This window comes from Malus domestica, chromosome 15, assembly GCF_042453785.1.
Source record: "Malus domestica chromosome 15, GDT2T_hap1".
Classification (NCBI taxonomy): domain Eukaryota; kingdom Viridiplantae; phylum Streptophyta; class Magnoliopsida; order Rosales; family Rosaceae; genus Malus; species Malus domestica.
The window spans coordinates 56,114,151-56,136,848 of record NC_091675.1 but is presented as its reverse complement, the minus strand read 5'-3'; the positions used below and the strand labels follow the sequence as shown (position 1 = coordinate 56,136,848).

The window sequence follows — 22,698 nt, the reverse complement described above, 5'->3', positions numbered from 1 at the left end:
ACAAGTCATAATAGGGAAGAATAATTAGTATCAAATCTAATTTAGAATTTACACCATCACACTTAAATATAAAGTTTATAACATAAAGTATTTTTTGAACTAAATTTCAAAAATTATATCTTGAAAAAAGTACTTCAAGTGTTTTTAATATTCAAACATTTTCACCAATGCACTTCTAGTCGGTTAAAAAAGGGAGATGGATTGTCTGCCCTCCCCTCTCCATACCCTCCTCATACTCTCTTGTTTTGTGCGGTCACGGTTACGCTACGTCAACATTTATTTTTTGTCTTATTATTTTTATAAAAAAATTAATATAAAATATTGACATGGTTTAACCGTGATCGCACACAACAGAAGGACATTATGAAGATATGGGAGGGGAAGGCAGACAATCAATCTCCTTAAAAAAGTGTTTATCCGTGAAAGAAAAAAAAACTAACAACTTTCGAGCAAGCTAATCGGTGAAAATGATTTAACAAATTATGGGCGGAGGAAGGGAAAAACAAAAATAGAAAAGAGAAAAAGAAAAGAAAAGGAAGATGCCAAGTGGATAAAGATTGGTGGCGGCAAAGGGGTCTGGATGTTGTGGGAGGTTCGGATGAAGGTGGGGAGTCTGTCTGCGTCTGGGCAGTAAAGGAAGGAAGCGAGAGAGAGATTGAAAGAGAGAGAGAGAGAGAGAGAGTAGTGAAGAAGAAGAAGACGGAGGAGCCGGGAGATTGAGAGTCCATGAAATGAAATCGGCGCCATGGTCGTCTTTAGTGTTTCAGTTGCCACGCCCACGAGGTTGCTATGGCTGTTCTTGTGCCCAGTTTCAGTTTGTTGTAATGGCCAAGGGCAAGAACAAGTCTCAACAATCATCGCCTCCTCCTCCTTTGGTATTCCATCTCTCTCTGCATGTTTACTTGTTTCTTTGTCAAATTTTCAAAAAAATGTTGTGTAATCAATCTGACCTGGCGAATAATAAGACTGATTGATTAGTTTGAAATTGAATATTGAATAATGATTAATAGGGGTCGGAGGCGCCAACTCCTCCGAGGATTACATCAAATGTGAGGCAGAATTTACAGCTTTTAAAGTTATGGAAGGTTTGCCTACTACTACTTCTCCATTCTCATTCATTCATTTGTCAAACGCAAACAAACTACTTGTACTTGAACTGTAGGAGTACCAAAACAGAAAGTCTAGCACACCTAAGCACTCTACTAGATACCGCCGAAAGAAGGTCCCCAAGGAACAGCTTCCCCAAGACCCTGACCTCTACCGTGATCCAACCACCACCCTCTATTAGTACTACTACTACCACCACCACCCACTCTCTGCTTTCTTCTCTCCTTCATCCCTCCTCTCCCCTTTTAAGCTTCTTCCAAAGCTCACCTATATTTTGTTTTTCCTTTTCACAGTACTAACCAGGGTTGGGACATTGCTGTGCCCGTCTTGCTTGTTGATGGATATAACCTCTGCGGTTACTGGGCCAAGCTCAAGAAGTATTTTATGAATGGGAGACTTGATGTTGCTCGCCAAAAGTTAATCGATGAACTTGTTACTTTCAGCATGCTAAGAGGTTTGCACTTTCTTTCTACCTATTCAATAAACAATCTCTGGATTTAGGAAGCTTGAGCCATTTTTCATAGACTGCTGTCAAATGATTTCTTTAAGAAATAAGGGTGGAAACAAGAACACAAAGGCCGAGCTGTGTGTTGTTTTGTCTTTATTAACTACATGGTGCTTGTGAGTACATTTTGTAATTGAGTGAGAAAAAAGCTAAAGCTTTGTTGGATTGCTCGGTACTGGCAGATTTTCGGAACATCTGGGTGGAGGTTTGTAGAAGAGTTTTCAGGATTACAAGGATGCCCGAGAAGATGAAATCTGGGACCAAGTTAGATACTAGCATCTCTTTGGGCATCAGTTTCGGCTGAGCTTAGGGAAATCTCTCTCTTTTTTAATGATGGACTTATTAGCAACTGTGATATGAGTTTAGATTTTGAGTTGTGGTTTTTCTAACTTAGCTTCATTGAGAGGTATGGTTGTGTACTTTAGGTTCTATATTCAGGGTTTAGCTGTAATATCAAGTTTTGCTGTAATATCATATTTGTAAGAAATATTGTATGATAACATTGTGCAGGGCTCATGTTGTGTGTGCCATGTTAAATTATTTCACTAAAATGGCTTTCCTGAAGTCCTTTGTCTTTTGTATATCTGAATTTCCATAACTCACGTATTTATTTCTGGAACATGTACAGAGGTGAAAGTGGTAGCTGTATTCGATGCCATGATGTCTGGACTCCCCACACACAAGGAAGATTTTAATGGGTACAGTTTATGAACTCGGAAAATGACATATTGTGATTTACTACCTAATGAATAGCTTTTTTTTTTTTTTTTTTTTTTGTTCAACTGTCCTTTTGTCTTTTTGTTTTTTGGGGTAAAGATGGCAGAGTAAAACTGTACCTTATCTTACTTCCCTTTTCGTGTGCATGTTCCTCATTTTGTCCATGTTCAGTATACTTGTGTTATAACTTTAAAATTTCGTTGATAAGCTTGGTGTGGATGGGGTTTAATCTTCAACATCTAGACCTCAAATGACTTGAATGCTCTGGAGTCAAGCATATGCAATGCACGCAATCTAGTGACATCGGTCACATCTTGAACATCTCAAATCTTGACTAAACCTGATGCGTGACATTTAGTATAAATACAATTAAGAGTTTTAACATGGTTTTGCAGCTGAGTTTTCAATGCGAGTTCAAAGAATCACTACTTGAAATGGTTTTCTTGAGGGAAGATGAGGGAAGAATTTCCTTTTTGTTTTCTTTGTATCCAACAAATCATTTTTGGTGGCATTGTTCTTACAAACAAGGTCAGATTATATCGAAGATCAAAAATAATTTTTTTTTCCAAATAACTCTTGTGCCTCTTTAACAGTTTTCATTTTATGGGCCCCGTCTAAAGACATTTTGAATCAGATAACAGGAGATTCAGGAACACATTCACAAACCAAATTCACAAACATTGTTTTATGCTGCCACTCTACACCTTAAGAGATTAACCTTTCTTTTTGGTGAACTTTTGCTGATAGGTGAAATAGCTTACCTTTTTTTTTTGGTGAACTTTTGCTGATAGGTGAAATAGCTTTCTGTTTTCTGATTCTCCAGAGACGTTTCCCTCTTATATTTATTATTTGGTGGGAGAATAGGCGTATTCGTTACTATAGTGTTCTATAATTGGCCAAGGTCATACTAAATGGGAAGTTTGACTTCTTGAAACATCGTTGTTTAACTTAAACAGAAATGTTACACGCAGCTGTTAGTTTATATATTTGTTTAAATCCCCTTGGCACTATATAAATTCATATAAGGAATTGTGATCCTAAGAATTCATAATGTTGCAGTGTTGATGTAGTATACTCTGGTGAAACCTGTGCTGATGCGTGGATTGAGAAAGAGGTGAGGAATAACTTGAAGCTGAAACCAACTTTAGAATTTTTCTCACTTTGAAGGTAAAAGAAAAATGTTTGTTTGCTTAACTGATTTGAGTTTGCGGTTCCTATTTTGTGGTAACACAAAATCCTATGCTTGCTTATTTTTCATTTGAACTAGGGCACCCATCTTTTATCAAGAGGTAAAATATGTGATACAGGACAGAGAGATGTTGTAGGCTCGAATATCAAAGCTAATAAGGATCTTTCAGCATTGTATATAACTATATATTAGAGTTACATGACTAGCTAGGTATTTTTTTGCAAGTTGTTTATGGCAGTAAGGATTGCGGTGAAAGATTTAAAGTGAAGGGTCAAGGGTCAGGAATTAATGTTTTCAAAGGCTCGCATCAGGGCGCACCTAGGCGCCCTCTGAGGCTGGGCGTGAGGGTTGCCGCCTCTGTTTTGAGAGAGTGGGTGGAAGGCGTCGCCGGAGCCGCCTAGGCAGCGGAGGCGTGCCTCAGGGTGTCCAGGCATATGTTTGGCTGCTTTTTATTTTTTATTTTTATTTTTTTTAACCGCCTCATACCTCTTCCTTGCACTATCGTCTCTCTGCCTTTTTTTTTTCTGATTTTTATTTTTTTTATATAATGGATGTGTGTGTTGTCTGCATGCATTGTTATATGTGTGCTCGTTGTGCTTTTCATCCTCTATTATATATATATATATATATATAATACAATATATGTATATATATGTGTGTGCTCATGGTGATTATTGATTAATAATCTTCTTTTTTTAAATATAATATATGTGTACGCTTAGTGTATATATTAAAAAATTTAGGTCCCGTGAGGCTTCACCTCACGCCTCACGCCTAGGCCAGGCTATCCCCTGGATGCCTTGCCCACGCCTCACACTTTAATTACAAAGAAAAAAAGGAACCCAGGTAAAGGATGCTGTCTCTGGCTCCCCAAACAACAGTAATTTTGTTGTTTTAGAAGCAAGAAGTCACTGTTAAGGGAAATGTGGTTAGGTTTTGGTGTTTAGGGAAATTGGGGCTTAGTATATTAAACACATCTATTACACAAAGCTTGGTGGCAAAAACAAAAGTAAAATGGAAAAGAAAGACTGCTCAACGATTCCATCATTTTCTTTTGTTTGATTAATACATGAGAGTGCTAAAGAGAACAAAATGTGTGAAATATTTTATATTGCGACGATTGTTATCAACATCGCTATGAGCAGTTATTAGAAATTTAGATCAATGATTGATTATTGGCTTATAATAGCTTAAAATTAGGTCTAGTTTGTAGAGTTGGTTACCATAGGAACTTATGTCCTAGGTTTTTATGTAAATTGTGTTTAATCATTTCATTTCAGTATGCAACTCGATGTTCTTCATCTCCCCTTCTAAAGTTCTTTTTCAAAACGGTATGCAAGAATCTGCTCCTAGGACCTAAACCAACCGTTATGGGGTATATTATAGATGATTATACTGGCTGCAAGCTTAGATGGTTGGTTAACAGTCTGTGGAGTTGATTACCAAATTCAGGTCTAATTTCTGGAGTTGTTACAAGTGCAATTTTATGTAAATTTTTGTGCTCCTTTCATTTGAATATGAAGTATAATGATTTTCTTCCCCTTTTCTAAAGTTCTTCTCAACAACCAGGAATAACCAGAATACCCTATATTTGATTAATTCCCTCCTTAATGGAGGACAACTATCATATGCAAAATATTTATCTAGGGAAGCAAGAGGTTTTTTTTTCTAATGTAGTTGGCAGTATAATTCTCAAGTCAATGGCATTAAGAGGACTGGGTTCTTCTTAGGAATTTGAGAAAGGTGTACGAAGAGTGCAGAATTTGGTACAAAGTTTGAGTCAGGGATTAACTCTTGAGTAGATTACTCATAGTTGTTTCACTCTCTCTTACAGTGAAGTCATATACTCTTCTTGGACGTAGGCAGGATTTTCCCAAGTCACATAAAATTTTGTGCATTTTTGTGATTCTTTATGTTGGCTCTATTATTTTTATCATGACTAGGGTCATCATGAACATTTTTGTTATAGTAAGACTGTAGCACAAAAATATAATATTTGAAGGGCTTGATGGAGAAATATAAGGGCATCAGTTTTACGGAGAAGGTTTTTCTTATATATAAAAGGGTTATTACCATGTATAGCATCAGTGACAGGAACATGACCTTACGGGTAGGGAAGTACCCGGTTGTTGTGGCCCCAATTTCTCTTCTAATCTAAGAGTCTCATATTTCTTAAATATAACTTGGTAATCGGTAAACAAAGAGTTACATCATATATGCAGTACAAAATATTGAAATAATTTGATCTCCTGAATATCACTTCTAGTACGCCACTGCATTTGTGCACTGCTTTAGGCCTGGAATGGGTTAGCTTCGCCATACCGTTTTGAATTGCACCCCAGAATTTGTTTATCTGCAGTTTCTTTTCTTTTCTTTACTCTTTTTCTTGATCTGTAACTTGTGATGTTTCTGTACGCAACAGGTTGCAGCCTTAAGGGAGGATGGGTGCCCTAAAGTTTGGGTTGTGACCTCTGATCATATTCAGCAGCATGCAGCACATGGAGCAGTATGTGTTCTCATAACCCTGCATACCTGTTTAGTAAATTTGGACTTTTATCTTTGTTAAACTATTATAGTAATCAAGGAGGTTGGATTTTAGTGCAGAAAATATAAGCATATAATATATTTGTATTTCCCTGTAAGTCCCGTTCTAGCTGCCACAAGTTTTTCTGCTTGTGCAGCATACTATTTGCAGTCAGAATCTTGAGTTTCTGCCGGGTCTAAGTTGTGATTTACTAATCTTTTTTAAGTATACCCCTTCATAATTCCATCATTTGCATGTTTTCTTATACTAGTAATATTGTTCCATGATTGAGTACAACACTCTTGCAACCTCATTCTTTTTATTTTTATCTTCAAAAAAAAAAAAAAAAAAAAGAAAAGAATTATTATTTCATGCCTCAATGTGTATTATCTGATCTTTCTCCTTTGTTTCTTGGTCACTCATAAGAACTAGTCGTGAATAAGAATCTATGTGATCATTTATACAGCCTTATCTTTTATTATCTTTTAGGGGGCTTTCATTTGGAGTTGCAAGGCATTGATTTCAGAGGTGATTATTTTTAATCCAATGATGTCCAATAGTCTTCTAAACTATTGTCCTAATATCCACATGTTAGTAACTGTTAGATTTATTCAGAACACGCCTTAGTGTGTAATTGTCAGAGTGGAACGATTTATGAGTTTCTTTAGATTTGTAATCCCTATTATCAGGTTATGCATTTGTACTGTCTCATTGTTTTATGTGTTTGGTTGTTCAACTTCAATTCATATGTTTAGTCAAAATATATCATCTGCAAGACTGCAATGCATGTGAGCCATTTTTAAGGGTTTTTGCCACTTAAACACCCCTTTAGATGACTTAGGGTAGGAATTCAGTTTACTAAAGCTATTGGGACGTGTCTTCCGTATGCTTGAATAACAAAATTCTTGCCCCAAGTTGTCTAGGGGTCTGAGAGTGGGGAGAACATACTTGAAACAGTACTGAATTCCTACCCTAATTCAGTTTACTAAAGCTATTAGTGCGTACGCACCTCAAGTAGGGTTGGATACGAGTTCGAAGGAGAAATTTTGGGAAGACCTTGGAGACTTGGTGCAAGGAATTGCTCAGACAGAGAAGTTATTTATAGGAGGAGATTTAAATGGACACGTGGGCAGGGAGACAGGCAACTATGGAGGTTTTCATGGTGGCCATGATTTTGGGGAGAGAAACGAGGATGGGGAAGCTATCTTGGATTTTGCAATGACATATGATCTCTTCTTAGCCAACACCTTCTTTAAGAAGCGAGAAGAACATGTGATCACCTACAAGAGTGGGTCGTCAAAAACACAAATAGATTTTCTTCTAATGAGGAAAGGGGATCGTATAACTTGTAAGGATTGCAAAGTTATACCAGGAGAGAGCGTGGCTAATCAACATCGCTTGTTGGTGATGGATGTACATATCAAAAGAGTGAGAAAAAAAGAACAAGACTTGGAAGTGCCCAAGGACTAGATGGTGGAATCTAAAAGAAGAAAAACAAGCCATTTTCAAAGAGAAAGTAATCACCCAGTGTGTGTGGGATAGAGAGGGGGAAGCTAACCAAATGTGGGATTCCATGGCTAATTGTATCCGAAAAGTAGCAAAAGAGGTATTAGGAGAGTCCAAGGGCTTTGCCCCACACCAAAAGGAATCTTGGTGGTGGAATGAGGAGGTACAAGCAAAGGTGAAGGCTAAGAAGGAATGTTGTAAAGCCTTATACAAGGATAGGACCGATGAAAATGGTGAAAGGTATAGAAAAGCGAAGCAAGAGGCGAAGAAAGCTGTGAGAGAAGCTAAGTTAGCGGCTTATGACGATATGTATAAGCGACTAGATACCAAAGAAGGAGAGTTGGATATCTATAAACTAGCTAGAGCAAGGGACAAGAAGACAAGGGACCTAAACCAAGTGAGGTGCATCAAGGATGAGGATGGAAAGGTTCTTGCTACAGAGAACGCGGTTAAAGACAGATGGAAAAGTTATTTTCATAATCTTTTCAATGAAGGACATGAAAGGAGTGCTTCTTTAGGGGAGTTGAGTAACTCAGAAGAGTGTAGAAACTACTCTTTTTATCGTAGAATCCGGAAGGAAGAAGTGGGTGTAGCTTTGAAGAAGATGAAGCATAGAAAAGCAGTAGGCCCAGACGATATACCAATCGAAGTGTGGAAAGTTTTGGGAGAGACAGGTATAACATGGCTCACTAACCTTTTCAATAGGATTTTGAAAACGAAGAAGATGCCGAATGAGTGGCGAATGAGCACTTTGGTGCCTATCTACAAGAATAAGGGCGATGTACAAAATTGCATGAACTATAGGGGTATTAAGCTAATGAGTCATACAATGAAGCTCTGGGAGAGAGTCATTGAGCATAGATTGAGGCAAGAGACACGGGTTTCGGACAACCAATTCGGGTTCATGCCAGGGCGCTCAACCATGGAGGCAATCTATCTCTTACGAAGATTGATGGAAAGATATAGAGATGGGAAAAAGGATTTACACATGGTCTTTATAGATTTGGAAAAAGCGTATGATAGGGTCCCAAGAGACATTCTTTGGAGGATTTTAGAGAAGAAAGGAGTACGAGTAGCATATATCCAAGCTATACAGGATATGTATGAAGGAGCAAAGACTGCCGTAAGAACTCATGAAGGACAAACCGAAAGCTTTCCCATAACTGTAGGATTACATCAAGGCTCATCCTTAAGTCCTTACCTTTTTGCGTTGGTAATGGATGAGTTAACAGGACATATTCAAGGTGATATTCCTTGGTGTATGCTTTTCGCAGACGATATAGTGTTGATAGATGAAACTCAGGAAGGGGTAAATGCAAAGCTTAACCTTTGGAGAGAAGTGTTGGAATCTAAAGGTCTTCGCCTAAGCCGATCAAAGACAGAATATATGGAGTGCAAGTTCAGTGCAAATGGAGGCCAAAACGAGTTAGGGGTGAGGATCGAAGATCAAGAAATACCAAAGAGCGACCGTTTTCGTTACCTAGGATCTATCTTGCAAAAGAACGGAGAACTAGATGGAGATCTCAACCATAGAATACAAGCTGGATGGATGAAGTGGAAGAGTGCATCCGGCGTGTTGTGTGACCGCCGTATGCCACTGAAGCTCAAGGGAAAATTTTATAGGACGGCAATAAGGCCAGCGATGCTGTATGGCACAGAATGTTGGGCGGTGAAGCATCAACACGTACACAAAATGGGTGTAGCGGAGATGAGGATGCTTCGTTGGATGTGTGGGCACACGAGAAAGGATAAGATTAGGAATGAGGATATCCGGGGTAAAGTAGGAGTAGCCGAAATTGAAGGAAAGATGAGAGAAAATCGGTTACGGTGGTTTGGACATGTGCAAAGAAGGCCTACTGACGCTCCGATTAGAAGATGCGACTATGGGACAGAGGTTCAGGGCCGAAGGGGCAGAGGAAGACCTAGGAAAACTTTGGAAGAGACCCTAAGAAAAGACTTAGAGTACTTGGATCTAACGGAGGACATGACACAGGACAGAACACAATGGCGTTCTAAGATTCATATAGCCGATCCCACTCAGTGACTTGGATTTTCCAAGTCTCCAACCAAGAAGTTTTCCTCACTCGGGAAATTAAGGGAACACTACCTCAACCTATATGCTCCACTCACAAAGCTTCAACAAAAGAAAATTCAAAGAACTTAGCGAAGAAGGCTTTGGTGTATTTAACACAATACGTTGAAATGAAGGAAAGCTTATTTATTGATATCCCCGATAAGCTACAAATATGTACATATACTTGAGTCAAAATAAACAAACAAGAGGGAGCCTTCACAAAGGTTGCTTAGGAGAAGTCTCAGCAGTCGGTAGAGCCCCAGAAAGAGAAGGCACCGGAGGAGGATCATTCGGAGCCTCAGTACTGGACAAAACCCTAGAAGGAGGAGGCATCAGAGGTTGATCATTTGGAGCTTCATTACGCGGTACAGCCCCAGAAGACGAAGGCAATAAATGCCTTTGGAACAAACCCACAAATCTCTGATGATCAAGTAAAACCTGACCATCAGATTCCTTCATCTGGTCAAGCTTCCTCTTCATGTTTGTAGCATAGTCATGTGCGAGCCGGTGCAACTGTTTATTCTCATGCTTGAGCCCTCTAATCTCCTGTTTGAGACTCATCACTTCAGCCGCCAATGATTCAACTTGGCGGGTTCGAGCAAATAGGCGTTGGGCCATATTAGACACAGAACCTGCACACTGAACACTGAGAGCCAGAGAATCCTTAACAGCCAACTCATCAGACCGTTTGGAAAGTAGTCTGTTATCTTTGGGAGTGAGAAGGTTCCTGGCCACTACCGCAGCGGTCATATCATTCTTCATCACGGAATCCCCAACGGTAAGAGGACCAGTAGGGGAGACGAAGGATGGGCGCCATATGTTGTCTGGAGAAGGCGGGGCTGCCTCTTCAACAAGGTTCAAGTCAAAACGACGGTCGGAGGGGCCAGACATTTTCAAAGGTGTTGAAGAGAGAAGAGGTCGGACAAATCAAGATCTTAGAAGTGCAAGAATGGAGCTTCTACTGGTGGATATTCAAGTGTGCTTTGGAACTTAATGTCAGCCCCTATAAAAATCTGCACTCGACGAAGCTTCAGAAATCGAAGAGGCGCCTGCTCAGAAATCGAAGAGGCGTTTGCTTTCTCAAAAGCTGGGCTGCTCAGAGACCACGATGGTCGATCTCAAAAATCGAAGAGGCGTTTGCTTTCTCAAAAGCTGGGCTGCTCAAAGACCACGAAGGCCGATCTCAGAAATCGAAGAGGCTTGCTTTCTCAAAAGCTGGGATGCTCAGAGACCACGAGGGCCGATCTCAGAAATCGAAGAGGCACCTACTTTTCCAGCCTTGTCAGCACCTGTCACACGCACACTCAGCTTTGCGGAAATTATGGGCATTCTGTCGAAGATTTCTGACGAAGTAGAAAGCACATGAATCGTACTGTTCAATCACCCACTTCCCACACGCAACAGTAGCTCATGGGTACCACAGATAACTTTGCCAAAGTTCTCTGACAAAGTTGAGACATGTGAAGCTTGCAGCTCCCACTACATCGCTCTGACCAAGAAGGGTAAAAGAATTGCAAAGAAACAACACTAACAAAGTTTAAACACATAAATTTTGAAGGTCTAGCTACCATATTATTACCCACAAGGGTAAAGGAACAGTACCACTGCTGGATAATTGGAAAGTCCCGGTGTGTCAACCTCTGTGCTTCGTGGCAAGGTAGACTAGCAAACATGCCCAACCTGTACTCACATTCGAGAAAACACTCCCAACAAGATTGCTTGCTCCAAAATCGAAGAGGCACCGCCCTCCGAATCTCGAGAGCCAGACTCCCAACGTGATTACTTTCTCAAAAATCGAAGAGAGGGTAAAGGAACAGTACCACTGCTGGATAATTGGAAAGTCCCTGTGTGTCAACCTTTGTGCTTCGTGGCAAGGTAGACTAGCAAACATGCCCAACCTTTACTCACATTCGAGAAAACACTCCCAACAAGATTGCTTGCTCCAAAATCGAAGAGGCACTGCCCTCCGAATCTCGAGAGCCAGACTCCCAACATGATTACTTTCTCAAAAATCGAAGAGAGGGTAAAGGAACAGTACCACTGCTGGATAATTGGAAAGTCCCTGTGTGTCAACCTCTGTGCTTCGTGGCAAGGTAGACTAGCAAACACGTCCAACCTTTACTCACATTCGAGAAAACACTCCCAACAAGATTTCTGGCTCCAAAATCGAAGAGGCATCTACTTTTCCAGCCTTGTCAGCACCTGTCACATGCACACTCAGCTTTGCGGAAATTATGGGCATTCTGTCGAAGATTTCTGGCGAAGTAGAAAGCACATGAATCGTACTGTTCAATCACCCACTTCCCACACGCAACAGTAGCTCATGGGTACCACATATAACTTTGCCAAAGTTCTCTGACAAAGTCGAGACACGTGAAGCTTGCAACTCTCACTACATCGCTCTGACCAAGAAGGGTAAAAGAATAGCAAAGAAACAACACTAACAAAGTTTAGACACATAAATTTTGACGGCCTAGCTACCATATTATTACCCACAAGGGTAAAGGAACAGTACCACTGCTGGATAATTGGAAAGTCCCGGTGTGTCAACCTCTGTGCTTCATGGCAAGGTAGACTAGCAAACATGCCCAACCTTTACTCACATTCGAGAAAACACTCCCAACAAGATTGCTTGCCCTAAAATCGAAGAGGCATCGCCCTCCGAATCTCGAGAGCCAGACTTCCAACATGATTACTTTCTCAAAAATCGAAGAGAGGGTAAAGGAACAGTACCACTGCTGGATAATTTGAAAGTCCCTGTGTGTCATCCTCTGTGCTTCGTGGCAAGGTAGACTAGCAAACATGCCCAACCTTTACTCACATTCGAGAAAACACCCCCAACAAGATTGCTTGCTCCAAAATCGAAGAGGCACCGCCCTCCGAATCTCGAGAGCCAGACTCCTAACATGATTACTTTCTCAAAAATCGAAGAGAGGGTAAAGGAACAGTACCACTGCTGGATAATTGGAAAGTCCCTGTGTGTCAACCTCTGTTCTTCGTGGCAAGGTAGACTAGCAAACATGCCCAACCTTTACTCATATTCGAGAAAACACTCCCAACTCCCAACATGATTACTTTCTCAAAAATCGAAGACACCGCTCTCCGAATCTCGAGAGCCAGACCCCCAGCATGATTACTTTCTCAAAAATTGAAGAGGCATCGTTCTCCGAATCTCGAGAGCCAGATCCCCGACAGGATTGCTTGTTCGAAAACCGAAGAGGCACCACCTTCCCAACTTCAAGAGCCGGATCTCCTTAGATAAAGCTTGTCTGTAATCTTCACACGCAACATCAGCTTTCCAGATACCACAGACCACTTTTTCAAAGTGCTCTGACAGAGTTAAAACTTGTGAAGCTGGCAGCTCCCACTACCGTGCTATGACCAAGCAGGGTAAAGGAATAGCATTATTACTTGATGTTAGGGAGACTCCTATATATGTCTACCTCCATCCCCAACGGACAGGCAGACCTGCAAAAATGCTCAACCCTTCCTCTTATCTGAGAGGGCACTCCCAACGAAGCCTTTCGAAATATTCAGCTTTCTTTCCCCCCGATAATACCTCTGTAAACAAGCTATACTAGAGCAAGAATATCTCATATCATCAGGGTTAAAAGCAAGAGTATCCCATATCATGCTTTTTCCCTGTCTTTTCCTTTGGCCTTGTTCTTACCTGCAAGACAAGGAGAAAGAGAGCAATCAGTCAGCACTTGGAATCAAGCTTCCAGCCAGGAACTGACTGCCTGGAACCCCTTACCCTGGCATTGCTCTCGAGTACTCATCTTCAACATCTTATGCTTCTAGGGAAGATACCGCATCTGCCTGAGGAACAGATAGGGCAAGTGAGAAGGATACAAGGAAGCATGTGGAGACAAGCGTAACAGCACACGTGCCGATACATCCACTACTCTGTCAAAAGCAAAAGTATCCCATATCAGCAGGGTCGAACGTACTCTAGATTTGATGGACTTGTTTTGACCCTCAAATTCTTCAGTCGGCCTTATACTTTGGAGGAAACCAGAAAACCCTCCAGCCCAGTTCAAGAATAAGCCTGTGGAAAGTTACTTCTTCAAAAGCAAAAGTATCCCATATCATCTCTTCTCATTTTTCTTCTCTTTATCCTTCATGCTGCCTGCAAGATAGGGAGAATGTGAACAATCAGCCGGAGCTCTGATTGCTTACCTTGTATGTTACCTCTTTCAGCAGATCCCCTAGCTCGGCGACTTGGGGGACTCCTACTACATGGTTTGTATCGCGCTTGACCAAGCCTGAAACTACAAGTAAGCTTCAAGTGACATTGATACATTACCTTGTGCATCTCCACCAGTTACAGATACCACCCATGGATGGAGGAAGAGTACTTCCAGAGAAGATTCCACATCTACCTATGAGACAGATAAGGAAAGTCAAGCCGATACCACACTCCGGGACTTAGAAGTTTCGTGGTTACGAGATCATTCTCCCACAATATTTCTTAATGTCATTTGTACTAAATCATTCACTTGTACTCCCTAAAGGAGAGCTTGAACCTATGTACTTGTGTAAACCCTTCACAATTAATGAGAACTCCTCTATTCCGTGGACGTAGCCAATCTGGGTGAACCACGTACATCTTGTGTTTGCTTTTGTGTAAACCCTTCACAATTAATGAGAACTCCTCTATTCTGTGGACGTAGCCAATCTGGGTGAACCACGTACATCTTGTGTTTGCTTTCCTATCTCTATCCATTTATATACTTATCCACACTAATGACCGGAGCAATCTAGCGAAGATCACAAAAAGTGACCGTTTTCGCTACCTAGGATCTATCTTGCAAGAGAACGGAGAATTAGATGGAGATCTCAACCATAGAATACAAGCTGGATGGATGAAGTGTAACAGTGCATCCGGCGTGTTGTGTGACCGTCGTAGGCCACTGAAGCTCAAGGGAAAATTTTATAGGACGGCAATAAGGCCAGCGATGTTGTATGGCACAGAATGTTGGGCAGTGAAGTATCAACGTACACAAAATGGGTGTAGCGGAGATGAGGATGCTTCGTGGGATGTATGGGCACACGAGAAATGATAAGATTGGGAATGAGGTTATCCGAGGTAAAGTAGGAGTAGCCAAAATTGAAGGAAATATGAGAGAAAATCGGTTCCGGTGGTTTGGACATGTGCAAAGAAGGCCTACTGACGCTCCGGTTCGAAAATGTGACTACGGGACAGAGGTTCAGGGCCGAAGGGGTAGAGGAAGACCTAGGAAAACTTTGGAAGAGACCCTAAGAAAAGACTTGAGTACTTGGATCTAACGGAGGACATGATACAAAACCGAGCGCAATGGCGTTCTAGGATTCATATAGCCGACCCCACTTAGTGGGAAAAGGCTTTGTTGTTGTTGTTGTTGTTGTTGGTGCATCTACACTAGGATTTGGGTTGGTAAAACGGGCAAGATTTTTTAGTTTGGGTGGTATTTGCGCACACCCCTAATACTCTAGGTGGTGTTTGTGCAAATTTTCCTTGAAAAATAAATGAGATACACAAAATATTTTTAAATCTTAATGTCGTATGAACTATGTTAAACGGGATGAGAGAATGCATAGGGCTAGAGTGCCCATAATATGACGTATGAATCTCCCTATTGATGTACCACTGTTTATGTTGATGCAAATTCATTTCTTTTGTATAGATTAAAGCATCACAGAAGGAGTTTGAAAGAATGCTTGAAGAACATAGGTAAGTTGTATTTCAGATGAAACTTGGCATGTTAATGAAACTTTTCTGAGGATTCAAGGAAGTTACTGAGTGTCGTGCTCTTGGCTTTTTTTATTTTTATTTTTATTTTTTTAACGAAATGTCCTACTGTTTGCTGGTCAGCAAAGAGCAAATGTCAGTTTCATTCCAATGATAAATGATTTCTCATTTACCTTAAAACAGGTCTACATCTTTTCAAGGGAGATTATTAAAACACAATCTTGATTCAGAAGTTGTTGACGCTCTGAAGGATCTTAGGAGGAAGTTGTCTGAAACTGAATCGAAGTAGTTGATCAGGTTTTGTTTCAGTTCAAGCTCTCCAGTATCTACGAAAGATGTTACGTGATGCTTATGCTGTACACAAGTATAGGATGATGTGCCGGTGTCATACATCAAATTGTGGTACAAATCAAGAGTACCTGGCCATAGAAGATTTATGTAGGTTGTGCCAGTGGAAGGGGAGGGCTTCCGTATGTTTTCAATTACTACCAAGTAATATAAAGACTCGAAAATTGTTTGGATGGTTTGCCGTTGTACCTTACAAAAATTTGAGTGCTCTCATATCAATGAAATAATAATAAGTTCAAGTTAAAGAAAACAAAAGGTATGTTTTGTGCTTTAATTTCTAGAATTGGGTGACGTGTAAGTGATGTGTGCAAAATATATGTGATATGTTTCATCGTATCTTACCAGCCAGTTCAAGAGAATTTCGAAAAGAAAGGATGACAAAGATGTCTTCAACACTAAATAATTGACAAGAATTTGCAAAGAAGGAGAACTTGATGAAAAGAATTGCCTGTACTTCTCAGGTCGATGAATCAATCAATATATACTAAACCATAAACAAATGCCACTCCCAATAAAACCTATAGAGTAAAAGAATCAATGGAGGAGTTACAAGTGAAACAAATGGGACGAATTTTGACCGCATGCACAAGAGTACATTCATGCAAACAATAATCACATTAACCAGAGGCAATGACAATTACACATTAATATTGGAGCGCTTCGATCTGGCTGCACTGCTGATTTCTGAGTAACTAGTATGGGAAAACCTGGGAAGGCTGTAGTTTTCAGAAACCAAAACTGGTTGCTGAGGATAAAGGGTGGGAGGTGGCGTCAGATTGCGTTGCGCTGGAAGAGGAGGGAGCATGTTGTACTTGTAAGGGTCAGCACGCAAGCTGCCAACAGAGAACACTTGGTAAGAAACATCACTCGTCCAGACAGTAAAAAAAAGTCTATTGTGAGGAGAGATGATGGTGAATAAACCGTTACAGATTAGTATTCAAAACATCATGACTTGTGTTGGCATATAACTGGCATGCCCATGGTTATAGATTAGTATTCTAAACAGTTATAGATGAAATGATGAAGAAACAGTTATAGATTAGGACCCACAACACTTACGCATCTGAACACCAAAACGCAATCAATCGCCGTTTACATTTTATAACATGAAAACCATCTCACTTGTGATCCAGCATACCCGCCATAAATTATTTAGCGATGATGATAAATGAAGCAAGTTGGGGAGAACAATGTAACTGGCTGAACCTACCTGGCATTCCTGTAGGAATGATCCTCGTCACTCCAATTTTCATCTACAGTCTGTGCAGGTCCTTGTACTGGTGAACTAGACCATGGATTCTGTGCAGGTAAATCATCGGAAAAATATCTTCTTCTGATCAACTGAAACAACCGAGACAAAAGTTGGATATCTTTCGTAAGGCAAAAGGAAAAAGCTAACAGCAAGAGCATGAATACAGACCGTACGGAAAAATTTCATCACAGCTTCCTTGTCATATCTTGCTTCTTTGGCAGCCTGTCAATGTTTAATAGACCAACATATATTAGAATGTAGAATAACTACAGCTGTAATAAATGGATTAACAACCATTTGTAATTCTACATTACCAACGATTCCTCAATGTGACAATCATATTCCCCATCGAGAATTAAACCTTTTCTTTTGTGGACAGAAAACAATGACTTTGTTGATCAAAGTAAAAAAGTTTTGCCTGGTCATTCATGAGAACAGATCCACAATCTAGTCAAAATAATAAGTTTGGCCTATTACATCCAAGAATTGACCTTCTCTCTAACCACAGATCACCAAACTTAAGACCAATTTATAGATAGATGCGTTTATAAATGCAAAGATTTTCTGCAGGATTTTGGCACCAATTTAGAATAACATAAGCAACCTCATTCCCAAGTAAATGACATGTAAATGGGACAGAAATAAGAATCCTATTCTGACCTTGCAACCCAAGCATCTAAACAAAGAGTTACAGTTGAAGAAAAACCTATTCAAGTACAAGTACCTACCCATTTCCATATGTTATCTCCTCTTCTCTTACTAAAAAAAAAAAAGAAAAAAAAAAGTGATCTAATAACATCTACTAAATGTCATGGATACAACAACTAACAACCAAAAATGAATTCTTACACGTGCAGAAAATGAATTCTTAGTGATCATAAACATCTACCAAATGTCATGGCTGAACCTACGGTGTTCTCTCTTATATGGTGAATTTGGACCACGTATGCAGGAAAGTATCAACTTGAGCAATGACCCAGATTCACAATCTATAAACATAATCAGCCAGCCTAATTGATAACATTTTCCCCATATATATACACGAATAAAAGAAAAAAACAAAGTGGCAGGCAGAAGCCTTAAAGAGTACAAAAATAAGGCCATCCCAAGCACAATAAGACTTGGGGTGTGCTATCCACACAACCCCTTGTACTTCTCACACACCCCTTGTTAATTTCTGTCATTTGATCTTCTTTAATTCACTCAATCCGACGGCTACAAATTCAAAGGGTGTGTAGGAAGTAAAAAGGGGTGTGTGAATATCACAGCCGTTAAGATTTAAGACTTAAGTACCTTACATTTTTTTGTAGCATAAATGCAATTCATACATGTATTCTATGTGTTATATTAATGATCTTGGATTATCCCTATGTTACATGATCACGTTTACGATTTAACAGTGGTTAAATGTCTTTCACATGTATTTGCAGCAGTGATCCTTGCTTCAAAATTTCCTGTGACCCTCAAAGTCGAAGGCTGGGCTGGTTCTGTGTTGTGCTGCAGTGGCATCTTCAGGAAGAAGAAGATAAGAGTTTCTTTTAAATGACTTGGCCCAATACGACGTCGTTTTGGCCAAGTCTTTCATTTTTTTTAAGTGACTTTTTTTTTTTTAAACCCCCCGGCAAGTCCCCCCTCTTCATCTCCATCCTAATACCTGATTTTCCCATTGATAATTCACCCAATTCCCCAATCCTCAATTCGCCAACTCCTCAAACCCTAAATTCTCCCCAATCCCATATTTCAATTTACCCCAATCTCATACCTCAATTTGTTTCAAAATTATCCACACCACCACAATTTGTTTCAAAATTCAAGTAAGTTTTTTAGTATTCTGTTTACAATTTTGTTACTGGTTGGTTTGATTGCTTGTTTGATTGTTGATTAATTTGTTTTAAAAAGTATTATATTATATACATATAATTATAATACAATATATATCAAAAAATTTAGGTCCCATGAGGCTTCGCCTCACGCCTCAAGGCTTTCACCTAGATAGGGCTATCCAAGAAACGCCTCGCCTATGCCTTCGCCTTTAAAGCATTGATTTTCAGTGATTCACGTACACATGGTGCTATAAAAAGAAATTTAAATGGCTATTTCAAGATTTTAACGTTAATAGTGACAGGAATCAGAGTTCTTGTGATTTCCCGCTTATGTGTGTAGCATGAGTTGACTCTGCGTGTATGCTAGACACTTTCTTGTGATAATGAAGGCCGGTGCACCAAAATACATCTAGCTTCTATGGAGTTTTTTCAAGAAACCTCTGTGATACCAAAATCCGGAATGAGTTGGAATCTCTTCTCTTTTATTTTACTTTTGTACCATAGAACTTAATTAAAGTTCTGTCTACTTAGGATACAACAGCTTTTTGAAGTACATGTAAAGTTTTCACTTTCTACGTCATTTGGATTATTAATGCAAAGCCTCATACTAAAAATCTAATGCCATGTACCCAATGAGACAGCAAAATAAGGTCAGTTGCCTACAAGCATGTCTCATACGACCACAACCATATTCATTGAATGCTAAGTTACCATATACTAATTTCATTTTCATTAGAATAATGTGTACAACGTCAATCAATAAACAAGGAAAAAAAGGTAGGAAGGAAAACAAGAGGAAGGAAAACAAGAACAAAAAACCTGCTGCTTACCGCAATAAAGCCTCCAGCACCAGGGAAGCTCTCAGTCAGTGGAAGTTCCTCACTGGATGGAAGCAAACCTTGTTTCTCAACCCACTGCCGAGCTACATCAACAAGATTTCCACTGCTCCCCCTTGTACCCTCTTTTGCAGCAATATCAGCTTTGTTACCTATAACAATATACGGGACAGGAAGGCCACCAGGACCTCCAGATCCTAGTGGAGCTGAAAATGTCCCAGTTGCAGCAATCTCAGCTGCCCACTTCTGTAAGCCAGTTTTTGTCCTTCTCTGGGAGAGATCATGAACAAAGATTACACCTGCATATGAATGTCAAGTGTATCATGAGCTGAAAAATCTAAATCTGGCTGCAACATGCTGGTTCCTTTGCTTTTGATAGGAAATAAATTGTGGATGATCATATTGATCGTAACTGTATACCACCATGACTTACCACTAAAACTTTGTCAACACCTATCAAGCTTGTTTCATCATTATGCATATAGAACATGGATGCAACAAGAGATGAAAAAATGGTTAAATTTATGCAATTACAAGCCCAAGAAAGGCTGATGGTTTCTAAATTAAAGATAAATACTCAATTAAATTGTCCCTTAGACTTTTTTTACTTCATGGCCTTTTCTTTTACTTATATATATATATATATATATTTTTTTTTTTTTTTGAGAAGACTTTTACTTATATTAACATGCATAGTATTTGCCAGGAGACTAAAATGTTTACAGAGGGAGAGAGGTCTCAAACTTGCCATTAATTTGGGAATAAAAAAGAGACCGGCATTCTTTGTATCTATCATGTCCAGACACATCCCAGAGTTCAATAAAGAAATCTCTCTCAGCGTCACCCTTAATGCTGCTTGACGAGCTACCCGAGTTTCCGTACGTAGTATGCTGGAAGGAAAAATGGTAAACAATTATTTAGACTTCAAGTTCAGCAAAAATTCTCAATATCCCATCAGAATCAACGTAACGATAAATTCTCACCTTTACACCTACTGTACACCCTACTGTCTGAGGAGGACGTGCGATGGAAGAACCCTTGACAATCAGATGAACAAGAGAAGTTTTTCCAACACCTGCCAATACACCACCAATATAAAGACAAAGTTTGATATTTATAACTGAAATTATGAGATGTAATGTACAACCAAGCAGAGATTGGATAAAGAAAATCCTCCTTGATGCACTATAAAATTGTTTTTTTTACACACATTAGTGGGAGGTCTCGGGTTCGAGACTTGGGAGCAGCCTCTCCATAAATGGGGGTAAGGCTAGCCGACATTCACCTCTCCCAGACCCTGCGTAAAGCGGGAGCCTTGTGCACTGGGTACGACCTTTATTAGTGGGTGTTAAATTACAGGTTTATAGGGCTCCAATTCTGCCTACCAAATACTAATTTGAGCAATGCATTATCATAAACATTTAAGCAATTACTCTTCTAGTAAGCTAAGATGATATAAATTTAACAATAAAGCACATAAAAAATTGAGCTTGATAAAACTACTTGAAACTAACGCATATAGAACCACTCCATGATTGAGTAAGCATCAAAACATTCCATGCTGGTTCAAGGTCCAAAGACGTAAACGGAACTTTCTCAATCCACAAATGAAATGTGTAGATATCGATTAATCAAGTTCCAAAAGTTCCATGACAAGCGACTCTCGTGTGTCAGTTAAGCCTCCGAGTTCAATTGCTTCGGCTAACTTAGCACGGTTGTACTTGTTAATCCAATTATTCTTTAATCGAACTAGTTCAGAGAGCAGCAACCACTGTGGTCAGAACTGTCCTGTCCCCAAACTCATCTACAACAATTTGGCACCAAAGTTGTAATGAAACTTTATTCTCACTACCCATATTCTTCATCAAATTACATAGAGCAGGATCAAGAAGAAAGTAATCAATCAAAATTGGGAAAACCGACGCACAAAGAAATTAAAAGAAAATCAAAAGTTAGAAAAAGAAAGAAATACCAGAGTCGCCAACAACGAGCACTCGAACCTGGCCACAAGGCGGACCGCCGCCACCGTTTTGGTTTTTGTTGTCCCTCGCACGGTCCCTCCAGAACATGTTGTCCTCCGACTCGAAGTCCTTTCGAACAAATATAGTCACCTAACCTAACCTCAGAATGAAATCTCAAGTCCCATCAAAATCAAACACGCACAAAATCCAACATTTTCTCCAAATCTCTACTTTAAATCTAAATTCCATCTTTCTTGCATCACCACCAACCCACCAAGCCCATCTCTGAACATGTCCCCAAGCCAAAACCTAGTTTCAAGTTTCACCCACAGATCCAAGTCTCTATGAAATCAAAGTAGCAACTGGATTTGGCGTAGAGTTCAAGCACCGAATGGATACAAGAAGGATCTGAATTTCTGAAAAATGTGAGGTGACTGAGAGGGTTAATAATTGAACGTAATCATCCGTTTCTTTTCTTTTGCTTGTATCGTGTCTCTCTCTGTGGATTGTTTCAAAAAACAATTTAATCAAAACAAGGTGGGGCAATTTACTACCAATATAGTACCCTCGTTTGAAGATTTTGCACCGAAATACCGCCATCTAGTGAGATCTTATTTCAGGTGCAATTTAGTATTTTCAACTTCAGCTTCGGTTAGAATTTGTTTTCCTACGAAAGATATATTAACATTAATCGGATGGGGAATAAGCTTGATTACGAGCTAGCACCAAAAAAAAAAAAAAAACCATCATCATTTATGAGTTTTAAATTGGCTAAATAGCCAAAATGGTTTTCGAGATTTGCATAACTTATCAATTTGATCCCTAACATTTCAAATCGATAAAAGTGGTCCCTAAGATTGTCTACCATCCATCATTTTAGTCATTCCGGTGACTCCGTCAAGTTTCCCCGAGCTCTTGGTCGGAAGTTTGGGCAATTTTCAAAGTTTCGTATCTCAATCGTTTCTTAACCAAATTTGACCCATAATATATCAAAATGAAGATAGCAAAGTGTAGAATAAGATTATCCCTATTTGGAAACCCAATGGCTGCTGGAGATAGCCGGAAAATAGTCTCAAAGTTGATTGGTCCGAGGGAGAATTGGAAAACTGTCCGGAAATGGGATAA

The 22,698-nt window shown here is 39.7% G+C and overlaps 2 protein-coding genes across 4 annotated transcripts; one reads left to right on the top strand and one right to left on the bottom strand.

The window, feature by feature from the left end:
• Window positions 1–469: 469 nt before the first annotated feature.
• Window positions 470–15,956, top strand: LOC103431764 (uncharacterized). Of its 2 annotated transcripts, XM_008369938.4 has the most exons (10): window positions 470–875; window positions 1,011–1,085; window positions 1,163–1,287; window positions 1,401–1,561; window positions 2,241–2,310; window positions 3,389–3,443; window positions 5,941–6,024; window positions 6,532–6,570; window positions 15,289–15,335; window positions 15,537–15,956. In XM_008369938.4, the coding sequence occupies exons 1-10, from the start codon at window positions 732–734 to the stop codon at window positions 15,640–15,642; spliced, it is 906 nt and encodes a 301-aa protein (XP_008368160.3). In that variant the 5' UTR covers window positions 470–731; the 3' UTR covers window positions 15,643–15,956. The 2 variants fall into 2 exon arrangements, with proteins under 2 accessions (XP_008368160.3, XP_070669363.1); XM_070813262.1 differs by lacking the exon at window positions 6,532–6,570 and having other exon boundaries at window positions 506–875.
• A 158-nt stretch (window positions 15,957–16,114) lies between these two features.
• On the bottom strand, window positions 16,115–22,223 carry LOC139192063 (small GTPase LIP1-like). Of its 2 annotated transcripts, XM_070813261.1 has the most exons (8): window positions 21,585–22,223; window positions 21,127–21,416; window positions 20,596–20,687; window positions 20,361–20,502; window positions 19,607–19,911; window positions 17,122–17,175; window positions 16,912–17,042; window positions 16,115–16,534 (listed from the first exon to the last, which is right to left on the bottom strand). In XM_070813261.1, the coding sequence occupies exons 2-8, from the start codon at window positions 21,170–21,172 to the stop codon at window positions 16,339–16,341; spliced, it is 966 nt and encodes a 321-aa protein (XP_070669362.1). In that variant the 5' UTR covers window positions 21,173–21,416; window positions 21,585–22,223; the 3' UTR covers window positions 16,115–16,338. The 2 variants fall into 2 exon arrangements, with proteins under 2 accessions (XP_070669362.1, XP_070669361.1); XM_070813260.1 differs by lacking the exon at window positions 21,127–21,416 and having other exon boundaries at window positions 21,585–22,160.
• Window positions 22,224–22,698: the final 475 nt, after the last annotated feature.